The 27,163-nt window shown below is 42.8% G+C and overlaps 1 protein-coding gene across 1 annotated transcript in view; it reads left to right on the top strand.

Moving 5' to 3' along the window:
- The window catches only part of AFG2A (AFG2 AAA ATPase homolog A), a 1,603,044-nt gene that overhangs the window by 497,474 nt on the left and 1,078,407 nt on the right, over positions 1–27,163 (top strand). Inside the window, exon 10 of the mRNA XM_069242390.1 lies at positions 7,057–7,211. Coding sequence (XP_069098491.1) covers positions 7,057–7,211 — 155 coding nt within the window. The remainder of the gene's footprint in view (positions 1–7,056; positions 7,212–27,163) is intronic.

Raw genomic sequence — 27,163 nt, 5'->3', positions numbered from 1 at the left:
ACCACAATCTACCCCACTCCAATCCACCACCAGTCTACCCCACCCCAATCTACCCCATTCCAATCTACTCCACTCTACTTCAGTCCAGTCTACCCTATCCCATTCTATCCCACTCTACCCCACACCACTCAACCCCAATCTACCCACTCCACTCTACCCCACTGAAATCTGCCACCACTTCAAACTAGCCCACTATAATCTACTCCACTCAACCCCAATCTACCTGCCTCTACGCCAGTCTACCCCACCCCACTCCACTCCACTCAATGCCAATCTACCCCACTCCACTCTACTCCACTCCAATATACCCCATTCCATTCTGCCCCAATCTGCTTCACTCCAATATACTCCACACCACTAACTTTTAGCTATGCTGAACAACAGCCACGCTGGTGTACAACGTGGCTAAAACACGTTGCCAAAGCCAGTAGCTGTCGTATAGACGAGGCCTATTAGCATCTTTGTTGTTTTCTATGGCGAGTTAACAATTTTTTCCCCACCTAAAAAGGAATATTTAACTTCGAAACTTCAAAAGTTTGCTTTCAATGATTTGATTCGCTATTTATTTTTTTTGTATCTCTTAGCGTAAAATACATCATGTTGTTTACTAAAGAATGAAGTACTTTTTGGCCTAGCACATAAAGGTGAATGAAAATATATTGCTTTTAAAATAGAAATTCATGAGGACGTAGCATTAGCAAGTCAATGTAAAGAATAACATTTGTGGTTCGATTGAATTAATATTACTTCCACCAAATTGTTTATGTCAATTTCTCTAACACTTTTGCACATTGCGGTTTCAGCTTAAGTTACTGAAATGGAATGTGGAATTTTGTTGGGTGCCTTCAAATGAGTTTAACCATAACAGCGTATTACTTTTATCGCATGTCTCATCAACCTGCACACCTGGGAAACATTTCTATAAAGTGAAGACATATTTGCGTTTCTGAATAATTATCATTTGTACTGTGGTTTCCTTTACAAGGGCCCCAAACTTTTTTTTAAACGAAATTAATTGGAACAGTACTATATTTTGTCTCACAAATACTAGTTAATGCGTCAGTGTATTCGGTTCAGTTTCTGGCGTTGATACTTAACAAGAAATTACGTTATTTTAGACAACTTTCTTAATACAAACAAGCATTTTCAAAGCCATTCATTCGGCCATGCCTTTTAAAAGCAATGCATACCTATCGCCATTGGTAATGCCTTTTGCCAATGCTATTCCCCATCTGCAAAAAACAAAAATGCTTGTTTGTAGATTCTGAACAATACAAGCAAAACAAATTGCATTGTGATTCTAGGGAGATGCAGTGCGGAGACGTGTTCATATGTCACCATACATGCAAATACACACAGCATGGCGCATCCATTTTTTATTTACCATTCCACATAGCCAGCGCCTGACTTGGAGTGGTACCTTTTAACAAAATAATAAAAAGTGTTCCCAAAAGCGTCTGTTAAGAAAGGAGCTGCCGGGCAGCAAGGTGTAGCTTCCAGGCAGCAAGCTGCAGCTTTCAATCCCTTAAACGAAAAAAGGTAAAACAAGAACAGATATAGAGGGAGGAGAAGATCTGACATAGAGGAGTAAAAAAGTGGGGGTACGAAATCACCATGGCTGGGTGTTGAGAATTCAGAGAACGAAGAGAAAGAGGGTTGGAGAAGCGTGTTTTTTAAACCAATAAAACATGCCAGCAAGGTAAGCAGTTGAATGGGGGTAATTTAAGGGGAAATCTGCACACACAGGAAAGAAAAACACAACACTTGCAGGCCCATGGAGCACTCGAAGAACAAGAAACAAGCAATGATCTCACCTTTGTGACCAATTGGCTTTGCCAGTGTTTATTTTATTTTTTCCGCTGTGCTGTATAGCATACCTGATACTGTGCAGCATGGAGTGCATGAGGGGGACAGCTGGGAAACATATGCACTCTTGTGGAGCGCTTAAACAAAAAGAAAAAAGTAGCACCTGAATATTGAGCAGTCAAAGGGCGTAAGTAATTTGTTCATGCTCCAGGGGAGGGACAGACACAAGAAGAGGAAAGAAAATCCACACAAGCTAATGAATATGAACCAAGCAAATGAGGGTGACAATGTCAACCAGATGGTAGATAATGGGCTGGCTCTAAGCCCACTATAAGGTGACAGAAGGTATTTTCGCCTATAGATAGCTTGCACTGCCTTATAAGTGAGACCTAAAAAGTAGTTCCCTGAAAGCAAGAAGTGGAAGGGCATAAGTCATCCAGTCAGAAAACATTAAAGAGAAAATGCTCCAGAGGGAGGACAAACAAAGAATAGGGAAGAAAACCAACAAATAAGAAGCAGGGAAATCAGGTGGGCAAAAAAAGCGTCCACTCAAGAGCAAAGGGCTGACCCAAAGGTCACTCTATGTTAATATTTTAAATAGCTGGAAGTGTGCGTCCACCAGGTGGGATCAGACTGAGATGTGCACTTTGGGATGTCTTCTAAAGAGAACAAACAGACTCTCTGCTGGAGAAGCATAAATTATTTTTCCTGATGTCCCTGTCCACTGTTGGGAGCTAAGGGGTTGATCCCTAGAAGGCCCCAACCACAGTAACTCTATACTGTTAAGAGGTTAGTCCATGTTAATGCTACAATGCAGAAACTTCAGAAATTCTCCTAGCCAATGTCCTATTATCTCTGACTCCAAACATGATTCTAAGGCGGCTGGTTGGAGTGTAAAGTGGAATGTACAGTTCGAGATCTAGAAAATAAGAATCAGAGACACTAGTGGCTGGATGGTGGATCACTGCTGGAAAATGTAGTTGAACGTGCTGAAAGGGTCTCATCAATGATGACCATAGAGGCAGCAATCCCACAGGATACAGCTGATTTGATAATGTTAAAGTTATTTCTTTAACAGAAGTGTTAGGTTTAAATTTAAATGGTCAATTATCTGTGATCAGAACTTACTACCAAGACTCCAGCTGGCAAGGAAGACAGGGAAGGCAAATTTTCTTTTTGGAGCCCCCTTCAAGGTGAAATAGTCTCCAAGGCGAGGGTAGGTCTGAGGAATCAATGCTAGGCACTTGAGCTGCAGCAGAAGTCCGTGTCCGTTGCTGACACAGTGCGACTGGCCTAGATTTGCCTACTGAGAGTACAGTTTGTGTTACTTAGTTAATCGGCCTGCTTAATTATTTCTTCTTCCTTTTGGCTAAAGAGTGATTATGAGTTATGTATTTATGGTTTATACTGCAACTCTAAAGTGTTTTTGTCTTTTTTGTCCTTTGTTGTGAACATAATTGAACTGAAGTAGTGTGTCCTCTCTTAAGCTTCTTCGCTTAGCTAGGATGCATATTTAATCCTCTGGGCCTTATAATTTTTTACCTTTCGCCTAGTATTATTTGACAAGTGCTGTTTTGTAATAGATGAACGTTTAATTATTCGGAATCGTCTTAGTGTCTTATTTTGCAATAAAAATATTAAACTCTTAAAATAATACGGAAAGGGCAGTTTAAAAATACTCTACCTAATTCGTTGTCTGCCTGGACATATGTGAGACCCTTTATATTGAGGATACTTCAAGCACAGCTCCCCTCTTTTTAAAAGGGTGGTCTCTCACACTTTGCCTACAGCCTTCCACCAGCCGTATCACAGTTCATGTAACCAGGACAATAAAGAGAAGCTTGTAAGCACATGCCCAAACTCCAGCTATATAACATCTAGTGTCCATGTTGCTCTTTGTGTTGCGAAATCTGCGACACAAGACACAACGATGGCAACAGCTAAAATCCTGCCACCATCGGTTCTGGGCAACATGAGGCATCTTCAGGGCTGCAGCAACCTCCATGTTGATTGGGGAAGGAGACAATGTGGTGACATGAGATCTGCGCACCCTACCCTAAAAGCAGACAAGGCTTTGATCCTGGCCAGGCTAGACACCTACACAAATTCCACCCCACTAGCTCCACAAACAGTTGCAGTGCTTGTTGAATGCACTCACCTAATGCTCAGTTCTACTCTCAACGACGCGTCACCTTAGACCTAGTGGAAAAATGAAAATGCTGTCAACCTGCCTACCAGCCCATTATTCAGACTCAGTTGGTTGCTGGATGTTGACTCACCTCAAATGCCCTTAGAGCTACAACGCTTTCCAGTCTGTCAGCAAATAAGGCCTGGGTCCTTGAAAAGAGGCGAGGCAAGACATCAGATTCCCGCAGAGACACTTGCAACCCTGGACGAGAACGCCACCCATTGAAGGCTCTATTCCACCACATGCACCATCTGCCCTAGCGCTGTCCAGCACTGTGCTCTTTGCAGAACACTGGATCATGCCCAAAGGTGGGTGAGATGTCAGAGGTCCTCTCCCGCCTCACTGTTCAACAGAAACTGACTGTGGCCAATAATAGGTCTGTCACCATGGAAGGAAACAGAATAACACCACAGACTGGAGGTGAGAAAGAGAGACACAGTGCGGCCCTCTACTGAGGGCTGCACCACAACACCAAGGCCCTAAAGTTAAGAAGCAGTCAGCTGCAGTGTTACCAAGAGCTGTTTTAAGGGCCTTCCCCAATTTAACTGGCCTGAGGCGCCTCCAGTGATGATCCAACACTGCAGAGGGAGCCGGGCAGCTGAACAACAATGGATTCTTCTTGAGGTGAGAAGCCTTACACCACAAATAGTAAAAAAGAAACTCCAAAAGTCATTGCTGTCTTTCACCCACCAAGGACAAGCCTCAGTGCACTTATGACAGCATAGTCTCCTGTGGCTGAGAGGTATGCAGCACTATAAAAAACAATATATATAAAGAACAGAGACTTGAGAGCGTGTGCTATTAAAAGGACCTCTGTGTATGCCTAATTTAAGCTCATACAGCCGGTAACGATTACTACAAAGGAACAACATTCTACCACAAAACTGTCCAACATTACTGCGTCTGAAACTCATGGATGGGCTGCAGAAGGTGAGGGACAACATTGAAGTTTTATTACACCTTTTTTAACAACTCCAGATTGTCAAAGGAAGTTAGGAGACAATTTATGGAGGTGAGCTAAACTCTTTGTAAGTCTTCACTTTTGCTGCACTGAACAGACTTTGGCCAGGAGGAGGAGCCCACCTAACTCTTAAGCACATTCACCAGTTGCTCCCTGGCATCTGAGTTGCAGTCAGGAAAAAATGGTAGACCTTTTGATGACCTAAATGTGGGTTAAATTGTTTTTTAGAAGAATGATGGTTGAATTTTAGGTTATAACTCAGAAATAGTTCACTGTTCAAATTAATAGTTGAGAACTCCAAGACGACTGGGGTAATGGCACCCTAATAGAAATATATAGTCGAGTGCATTAATTGCAAGATTCCGATGCAGTGCAAGATTTGGAACTTACAGGTGTGACTGAATGATAGCTGAAAATCTTTATGGGTGCTTGGCTTTTGTTAATATGGTAGGGAGGTTGGAATGCAAGACTCTTCCACCAGTTGTTTCAAATTAGTTTGTGAGCACATTTTCCAAAAAGCTTTTGGCCACTTGAACATGGGATGTCTGAGCACCTGCAGCCCCAACAGAGCTTAGGTTGCTCAGCTTCTGGAAAATGCAAATGGCACGATTGACATTCTTTAAAATCCAGTGACCTGCAACTTGAAGGGAGCCCAGATTTAGATGCACATGGCTCATGGTGGAGACAATATATTGTGAAATGAGCCTGTGCTGCATAGATTTGTGTGTTTAGGGTTGGTATTTAATCCCCGCCCCTTGCCACTTTATCGTAAGGTAGGGCACCATATACATTTTTAAAAGTTTTGTGGTGTACTCAATTAGGAAGGGGAGCTCTGATTTTTGTCTGGGTGAAGGTAACCTTCGGAGTGATCGGGACCCTAGATTGATAGCAACGCCCACAACATTTTGTCCATCATACGGCTGTCCCTAGCCAGAAGACTGAAGCGTTATATGTGAGGAGATGTTTTTTTTCTTTTCATCTCAGAGATGTTTTAAGGCATAGGCAAAGTGGGCAATTGGCCAGGGCACCCACCTCCCAAGTAGCCCCCTGGGAACGTGAACTTTCCTCTTTATTTGACTCATGTCAATTGTATTTCTCTATCTAAACCTCTCTCCCGCTCTGCCTGCTTCTACCTCCTACTTTGTCTCTCTACCCCTTGACATTTTGAGGATTTTTGAGGTCCCAAGTAAAATGTATTTCAGCTGTTTTTTTGTGAGCCTGTTCACGTTTACCATTTAATCTAGTATTGTTTGAAACCATGCATGCTTGAAGTAACAGGAAATGGGTAATACAATTTAATTTTTCTGTACTGGGCCCCCTAACCTATATGTTGCCTAGGGCCACAAAATCCCTAAAATGACTGATCTCGCTCACAAGATTTCGGTGCCTCACAAAAAAAAAACAGGTGATTCATGTGAGAGGGCCGCAGGGACCTCTTGAGCAAACCCAAATGTGGGGTTTTGAGGACCCCTGCATCATCACCTCTTCCCTTTACCCCTGATATTTTGAAGGAGACCAACCTTCAGTATTGTCCAGATTGAGGTGTGCTGTACTTGAGAGAGACTCACATAAAGGTAGAGAACTGGATGGCTTTTCCTTTGTGGATAAAACAAAATATTAATATCTCTGTACCAGCTGTAGGTTAAACATCAGAGGAACTCAGAAAAGTACCGTGATATTCCGCAGTTTGTCCACTGGTCGTGAGTTTTGCAGTGTGCAGCAGACATGCCAACATTTTAGAAGGGGAAATAGAATGTATTTTCCCCGTTGACGTCTATTGAGCAGAGGCAATTTCAGGCGAGAAACAGCCACATTAAAGCCATTGTTGGCTTTAAAAAACTGGTCAGTCTTCCGCCTGAATCGAGCCTGTTGGCATGTAGGGTGGAGAATCTTCTAGAACTGTCTCGCAGGGCGCGCGACAGCATCGTTTCCTACTGCTCTGCAGTGCCTGGTGCAACAGGGCACGATAACACGGAGCCGGTCAATCACTTCTAGTCCGTTTCCTGCCCGTGGGTGTTCGCTAGGGGGCAGGACATAATTAGTCACTGAGTTTGTATTTGTTGGAACTGAATCATATTTGTGCGTTTGACTTTCTCCGCAGGACTGAATGCTTTGCGGCGAGCCCTGGGAAGTCGAGGCAGCCCTCCTGACAGCGAGGTGGCTGGGTCAGTAGTGATCGCTCTCAACAACTTCCTGCAAGCCATGAATGATGTCCGGCCCAGTGCCATGAGGGAGGTGGCCATTGATGTGCCAAAAGTAAGTTATTGTCTGAAACCTGTTGGAAATTATTGAAACGCCACAGAAATGTCACGTGCTCACTTACATCGTGCTTTCTATGAAATCTAAAAAATAAAAAGAGCCATGTTTGAGCAGGATGTTTTCATGCACGGGTTCCACTTCCTTGACTGTAGAACTAATTAGTGCATGAAATGCATATGTGTAGTAATGTCATATGAAGTGACACCACAATAAGTGATGACACTGCCTTGTTGGTGTTTAGCAGTCGTTTAGGTTTATAAATTGGTCACAATCGGCATCTCCGCACACTTGGGAGTTCGCAGCTATCCGTTGCTGAGAATGGGCCTGCTTTACAGTAGAACGGATATATATATATATATATAATGATAAATATATACAATATATGTATCCGTATCGAATATAGAGGGAAGACATAGGTGATGGGTGGCTTGAATTTAATTCAACCACTGGTAATTAGTTACCCCGTGCCACGTTCGTATATTGTTTTCCTGCAGCTACCCCAGTCAAAGGCCATATGCAAATCACCCTTGATCTTTACATCAATAGAAACAGTCCAGCCTTAATTGACAGGTCATGTCCACGCTAAACAGAAGCACACAAAACTCCCGTCCGATTTAGGCCTTTAAAAAAATATGTGAGGCTTTCTTTCATATGACTCCTCGACCACCATTTCGAAGACAATCTAGTCGCTTCTGGTCGATAGTAAACTAGTGATGCGTTTGATCGGGGAATACAGAAACATGTGGCACATGTCCGGACAGCCCTGTTTAGAACGAGTAGCCAGTATACACAGTAAACAAGACTGGAGGGGGCATCTGCCAATTTTTGGCAAATACTCTGCATCAGCCAGATTTACAATAACCACATCACTCAATCAAGCAATCATGTTTTAATCGGCTGCGATTGAGCCATAAAAGCAAAGGTTTCAGAAAGACAGTACAGCATTATAATAAAAACAATCAATGTATACAAAATGCTTTCACATGATGCCACAATTCCTTTAATTACAGTGTGTGCCCATAGTTTTTCCTGTTCTTAAGACATACGAAATACAATGTACATCTGCTGAACATATATACTCGGATGGAAGTTGCTGAATTAAAAGAAGTGCATCCTTAATGGAATGGATATTACAATTGTTAAAAACTGGCAATAAAACCGTTTCTGCTGAGATATATGCAATGTACAAAATACCACCGCGTGCAGCCTGCTTTGTGCTCATACATTATCACAAGGAAAAGAGGGCAGTGTTTTCGTCCACCAAGCAGTAACAAGGAACGCAAAAAGAAAGTGCAAAATATTCAGCCTACATTGGGTTAAATAAAATCTAGGGGTTTCTGACTATTAATAAATAGGGTTCAGTTGCCTTTGCTAAAACCAGGGGTGAGTAATCTTTCTCCACTGGGGAGCCTAACACATTAACTATCGCTCACTGTCATTGGTCTTATGAAGCTTATCCTGTATTTTAGATTTCCCTTCCGCAGCAATGCCGTCTGGATTTTCAAATAGTTCAGGAACACCCAAATACATAAACAATTGCTTCACCTGTTTAAGCCAGGGAATACCCAGAACAGTGGTTCCTGACCTTTTGACCCTTGAGGACCCCCACTGAATCATTACTGGGAGCTGGGGACCCCCAAGCACTTTCTACGATTTTAATTCCAAAACACTAAAACAGTAACTCACAAAAAATACACAAACAAGTACACACCTAACAAATACTCGAATTACTAAAGATATCATTAATTTATATTGAAAAAATATGCAAAAAGCGATACATTTCAATGGGAAGGTTCTCGCAGCATCTCCGCAACTAACTTTTCAATGTTTGGTTTTATTTAGGAAAACTGAATCCTCAGGTCAGATTCTACATTTCCCAATCGATTTCTGTTCTTACTTTGTAGGTACATAAGATCTGAGAAAGATTTTGCACATAAATATATGGGGGGGGGGAAGGAAGTAAAACCATAAGGGCCTTTCATTTCTCCTTACCCCTTTCGTCACATGCAACTCATTTGTTTTATAGCACCTCTCATACCAGTGTAGGGAGTCCGAGCACTTTACAGGGGACTGCAAGGTGTAGGATTCACATGCCATCCACACTGGTAGGCTTTTTCTAGGAGTGCTTGGGCTTGAGAAGCACAGACTCATTATTCAGAACATAACGCATTGCTTAGCGTTGATTTTAATATGAAGAATGTATTTCTAGCCAAGCAAATCCTTTTTTTTAGCAGCATAAGGAAAATTAGAACATTGGAATGCTGGAGGCTCCATTGAAAACAATGGAGTGCTGCGGGCTTTTACTGGCCGGTAAAAGCCCGCAGCGCCAACATTCCAATGTTCGCTTTGTTCACAGCAACAGCTGTGAACAAAGCCTCACGGAGCCCGAGGGGATTTAAATCCCCTCGGGCTCCGTGAACATTTTTTTTTTTTAATAGAACATTCTGCCCTGTGTGGCAGAATGTTCTAATAGCCTTAGAACCAGCCGTAGCGGGCTCTACCGGCTATTAAAGTCCCTCTCCCTTGTTAAATGCCTTCGCCTTCGGCTCGGGCATTTAACGCGGGGAGCGGGCCTTTAATAGCCGGTAGAGCCCGCTACGGCGGGTTCTAAGGCTATATGAAAGATTTGAAAGAAAACATAACTTACTGATTTGTGCCATGCAGTTTGCCTGCAACTCTTTGATGGCTGTTCATAGCTCACTGTCGTAGATTACAATTGTAATTTATGAACTACACAGTAACAAAATAATCTCTGTGACAAAAGCAGTAACTCATTGTGCAATGCACATAAAATATTGTTCTTTGCATGATACACATTCTTTGCAGCAGGCATATTAACCAAATGTGCTACCTTAGATGAGTCAAAACTGCCACTTGATGAAACTCCCATCTCTCTCCAGCGGGTGCATTAATCACCAGAATTATTCTGACGCTTTTATTGTTGTACAGAGATGCTGGATGCACAAGGAACTTTGCAGTTCTTTTAAAACTGCTGCAAAAGGAAGTAATAAATATAAAAACACATGTGTTTCTGCCAGAGGTCCCAGCTGGAGAAGTGCCTTCCTGCTGGTCCAGGGCTGTGAACCCCCTGGGAATGTGCCACGGACCGCTGGGGGTCCGGGGACTACATGTTGGGAACCTCTGATGTAGAACATTATCCAACTTTAAACAATCCTTTAACCAGCTCTTAAGAAAGCAGTTTCCTTTTTTAGGCCAAATTGAAAGCCGTAACCTATAATGGGGCAACCTCTAATAATATCAGAAATATAAGACATCCCGTATTCCTCATGTCGAATGAAATTAGAGGTAGATTTCGGGACTGCTAAAAGCAAGTGTAAAACTCATTTTCTACATTCTGTAAGGGTTTGGGATTAATGTACCCATAAATCCATGCCCCATAAATACCGACTGTCAAACATTTTGCCTCATAGATTTCCATTATAGGTCTAAGCGGGTTTCCTCCAATCTTTGTGACAAATCTCTTAACTGCTCCAGAGGAACCCCATTAGTTATTTGCATAGCATGAAATAATGACCACATACATACCTGTTAAGAAATTCAATATAAATTAAGAAATGCAGAGACTACTTGTTTACTAGGAAGTTTCTAAACTGTTATTTATATTTCTAAACTCATATGTAGTCAAAAACAGTGTTTCATAGTACATGAAAAATATTATCAGGGCCCAGTTCTCTATAAAATCATGTTCATATACACCACAATGTGAGTGAGGCGTAGTGCTAATTACCACATGCCAGGGTAAATAGCAAATGCCTTTAATGCATTGTCAGATCACAAGTTAAAAAACGCATGTGATATTTAGCACATATACTAAATAGCACATTCCTGTAGTCCACATGCGACATTTAACACATTTGTTCTTTACCGCATGCAATATTTACCACATGTGAAAAATAATGCATGTGCTAAACAAAACACACCCAAATGCAATTATGATAGGTCATTAAAAAACATTGAAAACTACCACCTTAGAATACTTCCAGTCAAAAACAGGCGGGAAATATTCCTGGCAGTGTAAGAAATTAAAGAAAAACTGTAAAACCTATAATGCAAAAAACAGTAATTGCACTGTTTGAGCTGCAAAAAAAATAAAATCTCACCTGCACACTGGGTCAGACCTACATAAACAGCCATATCTCTCGCAGGTTGATTGCAGCAGGTCACACTTTTACTCTGCAGTACACCACCATGACTGCTAGGCCACTATTTCACGCTCTGCCAGATTCATGTTCTGCTATAACAAACTTTGCAACATGAGGATGAAAACCAAGCAACCAATTAATGATCTCAAATGTTACAATACGTAGGATAACAGTTATACGTACATTTCACACATCTGTCCACAAACATCCCATCCTATTTTTTATGCAGATTGCGCAACACCGTTGCAAAGCTTTGTGTAGACTGGGAAGCTAACTAGACTAAACTGTGATGTATGAACATAATCCTATGAAAGAGTAGAGTTGGTTAGCTGGCCATAATAAATAACATAAATAACAATACTGTTATGCAGCTGAACTTCAACATGTGTCATCTTGGCACTAGTTCATTCCAGTAAATAAGATAGAAGCTGAAAGTGTAGGCTGAGGACCCTTACTCTGCTCCCCTTCAGAAGTTCACAGCAGTAGAAGTACTGTGCTGAATGCTTTGGGCAAGGATCAAACAGGCAATTGGAGATGATCATTGGATGTTTTGTAAAATTCAGAAAGAAGGCCATCTCTCACTTTCCTCCATATGTAAGATGCAACTTCCTTGAGTGAGTTTCTGAAATGGGGAAAAGAAACACTGTAAGATCCTCTTTGCTAGGCATTTATGATGTAGACAGTTTAAAGCGAGATCACACTTTGACCAGAAGCATGCATTTTGATATGTTTATAGGCAGTCACCTGCTGCAGGCCATCAATCAATCAAGATTTGTAAAGCGCGACTAATCATCCGATACAGCATTCAGGTGCTTGCTGGTTCTGGATGCTCTTTTGAACAGCCAGGTCTTGAGGGCACTTTGGAATTCCAGAAGTGAAGTGTTGGTCTGGAGTTGCGCGGGGGGTTGCCCAAAAAACGGGAGAAAAAGCAAGGGGAGGGCACAAAAAAATCTGGGGCAGATGCAAAGAGAAAGCAGTGAGAATGAGGGGAAAGCAAGGAAAAGGCACTCAAAAATCGGGGGGAGGGAAGCAAGGAGAAGACATGAGCAAGAGCGATGCAGAAGCACCTGCAGGTGGGACTTTAGCCCATACCTTCTGCATGTCAATGAAAGCTGTTGGATACTGCTCAGGTGCAAGCAATACTCTCTCGCTTAGAAAATAGGGGTTAAATTATTGCCTTTTTGAAAAACTGTTCATGACATAGGCTTCCTGGCTGCCCCACCGGATGTGGAGACAGATTGTGGATATTGGTTGTGAACTGGCAGACAAAACAATTGGACAAATGACTAAGAAAATTATGGAAATTTGAAACTGAAGGAGGTGCACTTTAAATTTGTACACTGTTTAGCCCAAGGGTGTACATAGATGTTCAAAAGGGTGGGAATGAAGGTAGAGCCCTGTTGAAATCTACAGATCACTTGAACAGGTGAAGAGTGACAAGGTGAAAGAAGAACCTTATGATTATGGCAGGAAAAAAAGGGCACAATCCAATCCAGAGCTCATCCCTGAGACCCACCTCATTCAGTTTTGTGATCAGTATTTTGTGGGACTCTGTATTATAAGCTGTAGACAGATCGAGCAGCACTAGTGCTCCTACTCCTCCCTGATTTAGGATCATACAAAGTACATTTTGTACAGTAATGAATTCTACTTTAGTGCTATGAGCTGGACAGACACCTGCCAGGGTTGTTTCAAGAATAGATACAGTGAAACAAAGAAGTGGGTTGTTTATCTCTGTCTCAACTGTTTTACCACTCAAAGTGAGGACTAAGATGGAAAATAATTGCTCAAAACCACTTTGACCAGAATAGGATTTTTTGCTAACTGAATTACATAGTCTGTTTTCCACTCAACTAGAACCAGGGCACATGAAAAGCAGGTATTAATTAGATTCTGAATCTGAGGAGTCAGAAAGGTGTCAAATTGATGAGAATGTCTGGTAGGATAAGGATCGTCTGGAGAGTCAAATTTAACTATTTTTTTTATATATATTTTTTTTATTGATGTTTTGTTTTCAGAATTCAGTAGGCAAACAATGTACTGAGACATTCATATCTTAATCTTCTATTATATCAAACTAGTACAATTGTTTTATCTATTGGCGTATCATACTAAGTTGAACAGTCCACAATGTATATTTCAATAATAGGAGCAGAAAGTTGGGACAGCGTTGGCACTAAAATTGGCTCCAAAATAAAGTAAGCAAGGGGGGAGGTGGTGGTAAGTGCCGGGGATTGCTATGTGTCAAGGAAGGGCCACCTGGGAATATGGGAACAACATAGTGCTTCAAAAAGGGGAGTCAGGGTGTTGGAGAACTCAGTGTGTGGACAACAATCGTATGGTGAGTTTGCAGTGCTTTTCAGTTTGAGTTCCATCAAGAACCTTACCACCTCTCAGGGAGGTAGAGCATCATCCTGGGAGGCTTTTTTCTGGGGCACCCCAGAAGGTGGTTCAGCAATCATGTGTTTGAGGAGGTCTTTAGCTTCCTCTCTACACAAGGCTTTGCTTCCACCTGGGCTTAGCGTAATACTGTAGTGCAAAGGCAGGAGTGCTGCCTTTGCTAAAATCAGGAGCGAGTAATCTTTCTCCACAGGGAAAACTAACACATCAACCATCCACTCACTATCATAGATCTTATAAAGCTTATCCATTATTTTAAATTTCACTTCCCCAACAATGCTGTCTGGATTTTAAAATAGTTCAACGTATACATGGCCCCTCTCGCTTCCATCGTCACGGTATGAACATCGTGTCATATGCTGATGACACTTAACTCATCATTTCCCTCACTGAAGAACCTGGACACAACCAAAAGGAACTTCCACTCAGGAATGGAAGCCGTTGCCACTTGGATGAGAGAAAGTTGCCTCAATCTCAACTTCGACAAGACCAAGCTCATCATCTTCAAAAACACCACCTCAGCTTGTGGCGACTTCTGGTGGCCCACATCCCTCAGTGCCCTCCTCCCGCACCGACTGAGCACGTCCATAACTTAGGCATCATCCTCAACTCCTCCCTATTCATGACCCGCCAGGTAAACTCTGTTGCCTCCTTCTGCTGGCACATACTCCGCAAACTTCGGATGATCTTCAGATAAATCCCAGCAGACTGTCGCAGGACAGTCACCCACACCTTAGTCACTAGCAAGCTTGACTACGGCAACGCTTTCTACGCCGGCACCTCAACCAAGAACATCAAAAAACTACAACTCATCTAGAACGCCGCCGCCAGACTCATTCTGGACCTCCCCCACTGAGAAAACATCTCCCAACTATTTAGGACCCTCCACTGGCTACCGGTCGAGAAGCGAATCACCTTCAAGCTTCTCACCCACACATACAAGGCCATACACAACGCAGGACCAGCCTACCTGAACCACTGCGTCTCCTTCCACACCCCCACCTGTTCCCTCTGCTTCACCCAGATGGCCCTGGCCACCATCCCTTGCATCTGTAAAACCACCACCAGAGGACGATCCTTCATCTACACTGCAGCGAAGAGCTGATACAACCTCCCCCCTACCCCGCGCCTTGAGACCCTCACGGGTCAGTAGCCACTCTCTACAAATACTGATTGATAAATGATTGCTTCACCTATTTAAGCCAGGGAATACCTAGAACATTATCCAACTCTAAACAATCCTTTAACACAGCTTTTGAGAAAGCAGTTACCTTTTCAGCCCAGATTGAAAGTTGTTACATAATATGGCCACTTCTGATATTATCAGGAATATAAGGCACCCCAGAATCCTCGTGTCAAATGAAATTAGAGGTAGATTTCAAGACTGCTAAAACCAAAATGCAAAAACACATTTTCTACATTCTGTAGGTGATTAATGTACTATTAATGAATTAACATTTTGCCTTATAGTTTTCCATTATAGGTCTAAGGGTTTTTTCTCATAAAATGTTTATGGAAGAGTCTGAACTGGACATGTTAGAAGTCATTAGATACTAATTGGTCAGGATTATAAAATCTACTTTGTAACCTATCTAGCACACTTGGGTGGGTGATACTTCATTGTAGTTTATCATATTCTTGCATTAAAGTATAGAATATCCATACTCAAACAAATGTCAAATGTTGCTTGACAGTAAGTGCAAATTGAGCATTTCTGTAAATAGACACCAGAATGTGTATGGTCCAGTAACGCTTGCTGTCTCCCAGCAATTGATTCATGGGTCGAGTTTAGATTTTAGCAGTTAAACTTCTTTTTCCCCCGAACCTGATGATCTTTGCACACACCCTGCTCATTTCATACTGAACCATTTTCAAGTATCTAATGACAGGCTCTGTACTTGTGAATGCATCTAAAATTATTCACTTTTCATAAATCTTTTTGTAGGTGGGGTATAACTCATGCAACTATTGTACCTGGCTATCCCTGAAGTTTGTGTCAGAAATATTTTTCTGTGTCTTACTTTCTCTGACTCTGGTAGCAGATCGAGTACGATCTTCCACAATTGCTGAGTATATTCTCTGTATTTAATAGTATTGATAGCCATGTGATATGGAGAGATCCCTTCTCCCACTCTTTGCACCTACAGTTTGTTACATATTTGTGTCCCTTCCTTCCGAATATGCATGGAGTATGCTTAGTAGACTCTACCTTAGTGCTCAAAATATGAGGACTTCTTCAGTGGGCCGAAGGGCATCTAGTGTTTACAGGGCTTCATTTGCATTGGTTGATAGTCAATGGTCTCAGTAGACCAGGAACTATGCCCAATTTTGGGCTAACTGGCAAGGGAGTGTGTTTCAAATACACCAACCAGGTTTCCCTAGTCAAAGATCTTAAATTCTGTCTTAAGCCTTTAAGTACTTAACCAATGGGATAAAAGCTTCCGGTACCAACCCTTCCCACTTTGAGCATTTCTAAGATGGTGAAAGTCTTTGCCACACTAAATTTGGGCTCTGAAGGCTGTGTGGGGAGTGTACTGTTATAGTTCTAGTGTCCTCCCACATCGAACACGGAAATCCTTCCTTTAACAACCACAGAAGGATCCACAAAAACTGTCCTGTTTCAAGTGTGCCTCACTGTAATGTCAAAAAGTTGCATGAGCTCCCACTCTTTTGCCAAGATCAAAGGAGTCATTCTTGCTCATTCAGGTCAAAACTGTCCATAACAGTGACCTATTGTGTAGCTCCTGGGAGGAATTTCACACCTCATTAGCACCAAGTACAGGCTATGAGAATCTGGGGAATGAATGGAAAAGTAGTCCCCAGGAGCTTCAGGAAGAGAAAGGGTAACTTTCTGAAAGTCACTTTCCCCTATATTGATTAAAAACCTGACTTCACCATTGAGTTTGATTTTTAATTAGTTTTTGAAAATAGTTGAATAATTATTTTTTAGCTAGTCCCTTTACCAAGATACAGTATTAGTATTTTAATCTGCTCCCTGCAGTTTGTCCTTTAACAGTGACCGTGCCAGGTACATTAATTTACCAAACTTCGCTATGTGATACACTGTTCAATGCAAATAGATTTTGGGCCTCTGTAATGGTTTGTACATCATTTTGTAAAAAAAAACTTGGCCTCAAGGGTTTGAAATGGGCACCATATAATGCTGGGCACAATAGCAGGTGGGCCAGTGATTCCTTTTTATAGTCACACAGCCTACCCTACAACGTTCAGTGTTCCTGAGCGATAGCCATTCGCCATTCAGATTTCTTATTGAAAGAGGCACTAGTCTTGTACACAGTATGAATTTTAGGCTGCGTTTTGCCAGTGATTGTTTTAAATGCAGACAGTTTGGCTGAGAAGTGTAGGATGGTATTAAAGGAGCTTGAACGGCCCGTTCCTAAAGGGTCCTTTTATTGACTACTTGTGAGCAGAGATAGCTCTGCCTTTTTGTTGCAGCTTTGATGGCTGAGGGGTTCCTATGGCAGAAGGCCCAGTTCTCTATGGCTAAATGAAACATCTCCACTGCTGGTTATGGATGTCTGTGCCACGGATTGCCTTTGGTTGTGAAGATTATGTTTAAGACCTTATTCATTCTCGGATGCAACAGCAGTCTGATGGAAGTATTGCGCTTATACGCCCATATGCTCAAAGTACACTTTGTACCGTATAATAGGGGCTTATAGGCAAGTTAATTATACTAATTCAGCTATGTTAAAAGGGGGAACACAGGCACTTTGCTACAAGTTCTAAAGCCAGCAAAAATATAAGGTACAGCAAAATTGAAAAAACTGAGTGGCCACACAGAAATATATATTTTGTTTTTTAGAAGGCCTTTATGAGGCACTGCTTCTGCCTGCAGCCTATTTCCTATAGACACTTTGTTGCAGCTGCTCTAAGGCAGGTATACCTTAATTTTTACTTTTGATGTGCCCACCTGTGCAAATGCTTGTAACTGTGACAGTTGCAGTCAAACCAGCTCCTGCCCCGCCCTGATGCTCTTTTCCTGTGTACTCTGATGGAGCCATCTGTTTTTACTCACCCAATTGCTGCTGACACGAACATGGGTAGCTAGTGCAGAGAAAACTCCTGTTGCACCTTGTGTTCTAACGAGGCATATATGGTTTTGCTCAGTGCCTAGGTAACACCTCTCTCCACAGAGCCACAGTTATGGTGGGCAGGTCTCTAGCAAAGGTTTATATAAAAACCAGCATGGTTGTGCTTGAGGTCCAACATGTACTCTCCTAGCGATTGGTCGGGGGAGGAGGAATTAACCCGCTTTGGATTTTTCGATTCAGCAGGTGCCTAACTTGCCAGGTACCTGCCGCAGCACTGGCACTGCTGCACACAAATGCCTGCATCTTTGAGTATATCTGGTCCATTGGACCAATTTCAGCAGAGGTTTCCACCCTGTGTTCTTGTTGAGGGCCTCCTCCCAATTTCCATGGGCCTTTCGACCCCCAAAATTGGTTATTCTCACTTTGGAACTCCCAGAACCCTCCTTACCACCAATATTGGTGGTTCTTTGTTGTTTTGTACAGCTGCAGTTTCCTTTTCAAGAAAGCATGCTCCTGCTGGGTGCTCTGGCAGCATCCTTTTCCATATCTAGTTGGCCTCTTTCCTCAAGGTAGATGGTAGTTGCTCCATTAAGGTTATTGTAGGAAGTTGGCTCTTTATATACTATTTCAAAGTAAGAAATAGTGTGCACAGAGTCCAAGGGTTCCCCTTAGAGGTAAGGTAGTGGAAAAGTAGATAATTCTAATGCTCTATTTTGTGGTTGTGTGGTCGAGCATTAGGCTTATCAGAGGGTAGTGTTAAGCATTTGTTGTACACACACAGGCAATAAATGAGGAACACACACTCAAAGACCTATTCCAGGCCAATAGGTTTTTATATTGAAATATATATTTTCTTAGTTTATTTTAAGAACCACAGGTTCCAGATTTACATCAAACACTTTAAATGTAAGGTACTTCACTTAGATACTTTAGGAACTTTGAATGAACACAATATCATGTACAGTCTTTGTAAAAATGGCAATAAGCTATTTCAAAAGTAGACAGAGTGCAAAAATCAACAGTTCCTGGGGGAGGTAAGTAAAGGTTAGTTTTGAAGGTAAGTAAAACACTTACAAGTCTCAAAGTTGGGGCATAGGCAGCCCACCGTTGGGGGTTCAGGGCAACCCCAAAGTTACCACACCAGCAGCTCAGGGCCGGTCATGTGCAGAGGTCAAAGAGGTGCCCAAAACACATAGGCTTCTATGGAGAACAGGGGGGCTCCAGGGGGGCTCCGGGGGGGCACAAGCAGGCACAGAAAGTACACCCTCAGCGGCACAGGGGAGGCCGGGTGCAGTGTGCAAACAGGCGTCGGGTTTTAGATTGAAAACAATGGAGGGACCCGGGAGTCACTTCAACGATGCAGGCAGGCACAGGGGGGCTCCTCGGGGTAGCCACCACCTGGGCTAGGCAGAGGGTCGCCTGGGGGTCGCTCCTGCACTGGAGTTAGGTTCCTTCAGGTCCTGGGGGCTGTGGGTGCAGTGTTGGTTCCAGGCATCGGGTCCCTTGTTACAGGCAGTCACGGTCTGGGGGAGCCTCTGGATTCTCTCTGCAGGCGTCGCTGTGGGGCCTCAGGGGGGGTGGTCTCTGGTTACTCACGGGCTCGCAGTCGCGTCCTCCTTGAGGTGTTTGATTTCTGCAGGTCGAGCCGGGGGCGTCTGCTGCAGAGTAGGAAGTCTCACGCTTCCGGCGGGAAACGTGAAGTCTTTAAAGTTGCTTCTTTGTTGCAAAGAAGTTGCAGGTTTTTGAACAGGGCCGCTGTTCACTGGAGTTTCTTGGTCCTTGGGTGCAGGGCAGTCCTCTGAGGCTTCAGAGGTGGCGGGTCCCTGTTGGATGCGTCGCTGTTGCAGTTTTCTTCGAAGTTGGGAGACAGGCTGGTAGGGCTGGGGCCAAAGCAGTTGTCATCTCTGTCTTCTCTGCATGGCTTTAGGTCAGCAGTCCTTCTTCTTGTTAAGGTTGCAGGAAACTAATTTCCTCAGATCTGGGGAGCCCCTAAATAGTGAATTTATGGGTGTGTTTAGGTCTGGGAGGGCAGTAGCCAATGGGCCTTTGTGCCGCCTCCCTGAGGGAAGGGGGGCACATCCCTATCCCTATTGGGGGAATCCTCCAAAACCAAGATGGAGGATTTCTAAAGGCAGGGGTCACCTCAGCTCAGGACACCTTAGGGGCTGTCCTGACTGGTGGGTGACTCCTCCTTGTTTTTCTCATTATCTCCCCTGGACTTGCCGCCAACAGTGGGGGCTGTGTCCAAGGGACGGGCATCTCCACTACCTGGAGTGCCCTGGGGCATTGTAACACGAAGCCTGAGCCGTTGAGGCTCACTACTAGGTGTTACAGTTCCTGCAGGGGGGAGGTGTGAAGCACCTCCTCCCAGAGCAGGCTTTGTTTCTGGCCTCAGAGGGCACAAAGGCCCTCACCACATGGGGTCAGAAACTCGTCTCTCAGCAGCAGGCTGGCACAGACCAGTCAGTCCTGCACTGAACAATTGGGTAAAATACAGGGGGCATCTCTAAGATGCCCTCTGTGTGCATTTTTTAATAAATCCAACACTGGCATCAGTGTGGGTTTATTATTCTGAGAAGTTTGATATCAAACTTCCCAGTATTCAGTGTAGCCATTATGGAGCTGTGGAGTTCGTTTTTGACAAACTCCCAGACCATATACTTAATATGGCCACACTGTACTTACAATGTCTAAGATTAGACTTAGTCACTGTAGGGGCATATTGCTCATGCAGCTATGCCCTCACCTGTGGTATAGAGCACCCTGCCATAGGGCTGTAAGGCCTGCTAGAGGGGTGGCTTACCTATGCCACAGGCAGCATTTTGTGTGCATGGCATCCTGAGGGGGATGCCATGTCGACTTTGGCTTTTTCTCCCCACCAACACACACAATCTGCAATGGCAGTGTGCATGTGTTAGGTGAGGGGTCCCTTAGGGTGGCACAACATATGCTGCAGCCCTTAGGGACCTTCCTGGTCACAGGGCCCTTGGTACCACTGGTACCTTTTACAAGGGACTTATCTGTGTGCCAGGAGTGTGCCAATTGGGGAAACAATGGTACATTTTAGGTGAAAGAACACTGGTGCTGGGGCCTGGTTAGCAGGGTCCCAGCACACTTCTCAGTCAAGTCAGCATCAGAATCAGGCAAAAAGTGGGGGGTAACTGCAACAGGGAGCCATTTCCTTACAGTTATGATCTAAGTCCCTTTCATAGTTGCTTAGTCACCAGGCAGCTCGGCTGATGACTCCACAAGACAGGCTTCTCCTCCCCAGTGGTATGCTGTGTACAGCAATTTTCTTTCTCTAGCAGGTGAGTCCTCCTTCTCCAGGAGTTCTACAACTCCCTTAGCAAGGGTCTTGCCCTGGTTGTACCCAATTGAACTAAAGCTAACAATCAAGGTTTTTCACGCTGGAGCTCAAGTAATTCCACGCACCCTACTGGGTAGGTCCTCACCCAGTCTGTGAGAATGCTAGCACCCTGATTAGGGGTTTTACCCCATGCATTTGCCAATTTCGTAGCTCTGGGACTGGTTTTGGACATTTTCTGCCTTTTTACCTATGCCTTACAGACTGGAGAACCCACAGTATTTGTGCACTCATGTCAGTACTAAGGAGGGGTGTGTTGGCCTAATTATCTACACTCAATTTCGCATGTAGAGATTTAATTAGATTCAGTGTACCTACAAGCCTGATTTGGGTCCCTGGCAGAATGCTGATTTTTACATCACTTAAAAGCCACCCTATTCAGCATAGAGAAAAGACAACTTGAAACAGATGTTATATCATCATATACTTACTAAATCTTTATGGCAACTATACCATCTAGGAGTATGTTGAAAGAACTTTTATTAGCAAAGTTAATTAAAACCATCGCTACAAACACTTTCGTAGTATATAAACGCTCAAACATACTCTCTATTTAAGAATTAAATGCACATACATTTTTTGGGGGCTTATCCTGATCCTAGATCATGTCATAAGATATTAAAGTTATACATGATTAAAGCCTACTCAACTAGTTTTATCCTTTGTTCTTGGTCTTAAATTCAGGCACTTGCTTACTTCCGTGTGAGAGCGGCGGTGCATCCTCGTTACTAAAAATAAAACACAGTTGATTTCCTAAGATAAATTACATAAAAATAAACCTAATTACTAATGACTGATTACTAACTAGGAACTAAAATTTACCATTTGGATACTCTTCAGACATAAACTGAAAAACTGGGCACACACTGCCTACTCGGCTATTTTCTCCATTTCTTTATTGTCCTGTACCATAAATGTAGTCCCTCGACAAGAGAACAGGATTGAAAGTCCACTCAGCCAACTGATAACAGCGGGCCTATATTTAGTGACCTAAGAATATTTTTCAAATACAATCTCCTATGATCTAATAATGCTTGGCACACACAAAAGATGTGTTCTAGTGACTCTTGTCTGTACCCACAAAATCGGCAAGAATGTGTATGTGCTTGCTGTCTCCAGAGAGGGACCATATCTTTAGTTTCCATTGTTGTGTAGCCATTTTAGTTATAGCTCCATGCACATTATTTTAGCATACTAGGCCTGCCACTATGCACTTTAACCTAGATATATTTTATTCAACTTTGTTTATTATTTTAACAATAGCCACATTTGTGGTCTTGTTTTATTTCTCTCTATCTAGCTGTTCTCTGCTTAGGCCAGCACTGTGTTCTTAAACAAGTACTCAGTGCTTCTCTCAAGGCTACAGTAAGATAGGTTGCCGGTGGACGTGGTAATGCTTTGTTTCTGGTATTCATAGAAATATACACATCCTTACTTAGGGACATTTTCTCAGAACATCAGCTGCTTTTTATGAAAACACTTCCCTGTCCCATACACGTTAGAGGGAAATTCCAGCCAGATGACCACGACTGTATGCTGATTGCTGAACGCTTTGCTACAGCTGCTTATGCAGACTTCAGGCCTTTGCTTTGGTATGGGGGAATGATGTCTTCCCAGGGGAACCTGAAAGGCAGAACTAGAGCTTCACATGCTGCGCTCTATTATAGCCTAGGTAGGAATTAGTCTATTGACTCTAATGACAATATGATAGCATTATTTTTATGCTTTACTCTCCTTGTCACAATTTTTATCTTGTCGAGCTTTATCGTCCTGGATATTGCAGTACACGCTTTATTGTCTAAGATGCAGTTGCTTCATTAAAACCTCATTGAAACATATTCTGCCTCTGCTTGTCATTGTATATGTGAGACTAATGTAACTGAGAGAAACGAATGAGATCTGAGTGACCACGATTTCCCTGAAGAGTCAATTGTGTCATGCACTCGGCTGCCCAATCATCCCTGCTCTTGTGTAGAGATGAGGCACTGCTAATTAGCCAGAGCAAAACCCGGATTAGGGCGACAGGTGTCACCTGTAGTGGGTTAACACTCAGGCTCCCACACCGCAGGCGATTCTGCTGCTCAAATCCAGTAGTCTCATTAGAATAATGGGAACCTACGTGACACCATCAAACCAAATTGAAAAGGCATAAATTGATGTTTCAATAACTGGGTGAAGGGTGCTGCTTGGTAATCCTGAGCCCGTAAAGATTTATATGATGTTCTTACAGACCAGGTATGTTGTCTTCTTGCAAACTTATGTTTGTCAAAAGTTAAGGATCTCAACCTAGTAGCAGCATTTGCTTTCCGATAAAACTCCACTATACCTCGGGTTCGTATCCCAGGCTTCTTGCAAGCCTAGGTCTTTGATAGAGTTGTTTAAATGATGACCCCATGTGCCTTTATTGTTATGACGCTGTTGCCCCTCGATTTCTGTCCAGCATAGTTTATTGATGGTACCAATCTCTGCTGCTCGCATTCTCCAGCAAGATTTGATATAGGCACATTTACTCTGATGTTCATAATTTTTGAAACTCAATTCTAAGCTGACCTGATTAGGGGATACTGATAGAGGGATCCGAAATACTGATTTGTAAGCCTTCGTTTGAACCTGGTTGTAAAAAGCTGCTTCCTTCCCCAACATTATTTCGGCTCCATAAGTAACGGTGGGCATTAACCGAGCTACTATGACAGAAAGCAAGTGATTGTATGACGGGCAACTCAGTTTTTGTTTTAATACTTTAAAACCATAGGTCAAGGAGTGGGCTTTAGCATGGGCAACAGCAAGCTATGGTTTAACAGTCAAGAGATGATCCATGGTGAATCCCAAATATTTATATGTAGGGACAACCTCCACCAGTGTTCTATTTATGAACCATGAAAAAGATTTAAACTTCGTATCAACCAGACGGACAACCTTAGTTTTCCTCAAGTTCAGTTTCAGGCTTTGCTTTGTTATATATGTATAGTGTGCATCAATACTATGCTGTAATCCGACTGGTGTTTGACTGAGTAAAACTATGTCATCTGCATACTGTAGCCATGCTATTCCTTTCCTGGCCAAAACTGGCAGATTATTATTTAAGGGTGCTAAGGCGTCGGCTAGGTCTGCAAGGTATAGATTGAACAGCGTGGAAGCTAGTACACACCCTTGTTTTAATCCTTTTGCTGTTGGAATTCTGTTGGTGAGCTGGCCACCCTCCACAATTTTTACTTGCACTCAGGTACCTGAATACAGGTCCATCATTGCGTTCAGTAGGCTGCAGGGAAGCAGGTTCGTGCAAAGCAATCAAACGCAGCCTTCAGATTAATAAAACACGCAAATAACCGTTTATTCTTGAGCCTGGCTTTATTTCCCAACAGAGCCAGGACTGTGTTGGGTTCTCTTGTAGTTCTTATGTCGAGTCTTGCGGGGATTCTGGAACCTTTGCTCGAGACTCGACATAACACGGGATAACGGTTGGGAAGGCGGCTGTGGCGGTGGTGTTCATGAGCTGTTCTGCATTATCCTGAATAAAACTTGTACTCACAAGAACCAAGACTCTTCAGACTGCCAGATTGGTTGAGGCTCCCATGCCAACTCTGAAGCCTGTCTGGCATTGTGATATTAGTTGTCTTTCATATATCTAGTCCAATAGTTGTTGCAATAGACAGTCTGCATAGAGTTTAGCTTCCACATCAATCAAGGCTATTAGCCTATAGTTCGAGGGGGCTGCAGGATTTCCTGTCTTGTATATCGAGTGGAGAATACTGCCTTTCAAATGCATTTGGTAGCCGCGTAGTGCCCTGGAGGTCATTAAAAAGCAGCGTCAGATAAGAAGCCCAGAATGTGGAATCTCCTCTGAGAAGGGCGTTCGGGATTCCGTTCTGGCCAGCTGCCCCTTCCAATTTTTGTTTCTTAATAAGGTCTGTCAGCTTTTTGATATCTTTGTTCATTAGGGTGTGTTCTTGTTCATTGTCAGACGGAGATAAGTTTGTTTTGAACTTCACTCTAAAGCCAAAGTTTGTCTTGCTTGAGTCTTTTACAGCTTGAAAGGCCTCCTCCTTCACATGATGCTCTGGGAGTGAATACATTATTAATATGTGGGCTTCCCATGTAGCTGTGTCTATACCTGCATTGGCTTGTCAATGTATCTTTTTTCCCTGGCTTAGCCCATTTACCAATTGCCAGATCTTTTTGTTCTTCTGTTTGTTAGACATGAGAAGCTTGGTCCACAAATCTTCATGATATCTCTGTTTTGCCATCCAGCAATTTTTCTTGTATTTGGCTCTTAGTTCAAAAAGCCTTGTTTTGTCCATGTTCCTTCCCCAGTGAATGTCCTTTGCGACTTTTTTTGTTTCACTGAAGACTTGTTTTTTTTATTGGCGCAGTGTTTTGTTGTACCATGGCTGTTCCGCTGGACCACTTTTAACGTTATTATTTGCCTCTGTTTCTGTAATTGTGAGGCGCTTTTTAATGGTGAATGGTGAAGAGTATCACACAAATGCTTATAAGCCGTCGCCCGTTCTCCTGGAGTCAGTTCTTCTTGTTCCTGTTTTCTTAATATTTCTTTAAGCACTCGAGTGGTACCTACACAGCGATACACTTCTTCCATCACTTTCTCAAGCCCCAGCCCCCTCCATTTCAGTTTTTTTGTATCGTAAGTCACTGGGGCAGAGATTATGATATTAGCGGAAGGAAGCTGATTCCATTCATGCCGTATCTTTATGAGTTGTGGGAAGTGGTCGCTTTCTGGGCATTCTTGGATCTTGTATGCAGAGATCAGTGGCAGTGCCGTTTCACTTATTAATGTAAAGTCAATGTTTGATTTTTTTGTGCCACTTGAGAAAGTTACTGGTGCAGAGGGCGCATCCCCTGGGAAGGGCTTCAAGCAACAGAAACCCAGATTTTCTAGCCTTTTATTCAGATGTATTTTGTTGAAGGCTTTTGTGCTGCCTTTTCCCAAATCTGTGTTAAAATCGCCAGACACAAAGAGGATAGCATCGTTATACTGCCTCTGTAGCATTTTTTAAATACTGATCAATATTACCATATTTTCCCTATTTTTAACTTTATTTGGATTAATATGTACATCGATCAACAGTAATGATCTGTCAGAACCAGATGAAACCTGGGGTTCCAGTTTTATTGGTAGCAACCAGTCAATTCCAAGATCAATCAGTTTGATGACCCAGTTGATTTTCGTAGAGCAGTATATTCTGAGGCCACCCTTGGCATTTCCGTATCTTTGAGGTTGTTTTGCCGAAACATTCATCCTGGTATATCCAGAAATTTGAATCGGCTCCATACACCATGCTTCCTGGAACATGATAATATCGAACTGTTGTAGGAAGGTCAAAGCCACCACATGGGTAACCAGATTTTTTTAAACGTGGGCGTTCCAGGAGCATATGTAGATGCTTTCTTCAGTTACTGGATTTCTGTCAGGACCAATTGCGGCTATTGTCGTTTAAGTTTTACCTTCCTACTTGTTTGAAAGCTGGGGGCATTCCATTAAAAACTTGTTGGTACATGTCGTGATGAAGCATACTTTGGTGCGTTACTATTGTTAGGTGTTCCCATCTACTTGGGGAAATTTCTACCCCCACTGCCCCTTTTAAAACCGAGTCACCCTTCTTTTTTTCCGTTAGCAAAAGGCTGGGATATCGAAGCGGTTCTATCAAGGTTCATCTAGGAGTATGAAATTCTAATTGCTCAGTGACACGTATAAACTCTTTAACTCAAAGGTACAAGCAACTCTACTCTAGTAGAGTCTAGTCCTAAATTGTGTTTACACTAACATGTTGTTCCTTTTATTTAATAGCATCAGCAATCAACCACGTAAAAGTTTACACAGTACATATAGTGATAACAATATCTACAATGCTATAAATAGAGATCCTGGTATCAGACGTATGAAAACTCCATTTAGCGATTTCCTAATTGTGAAGTTTTGCGAATCGCAATTAGGAAATAACTAAATGGCAT

The sequence above is a fragment of the Pleurodeles waltl genome, chromosome 1_2 (genome assembly GCF_031143425.1).
Source record: "Pleurodeles waltl isolate 20211129_DDA chromosome 1_2, aPleWal1.hap1.20221129, whole genome shotgun sequence".
Lineage (NCBI taxonomy): Eukaryota > Metazoa > Chordata > Amphibia > Caudata > Salamandridae > Pleurodeles > Pleurodeles waltl.
This window is presented reverse-complemented; position numbering and strand designations above follow the sequence as displayed.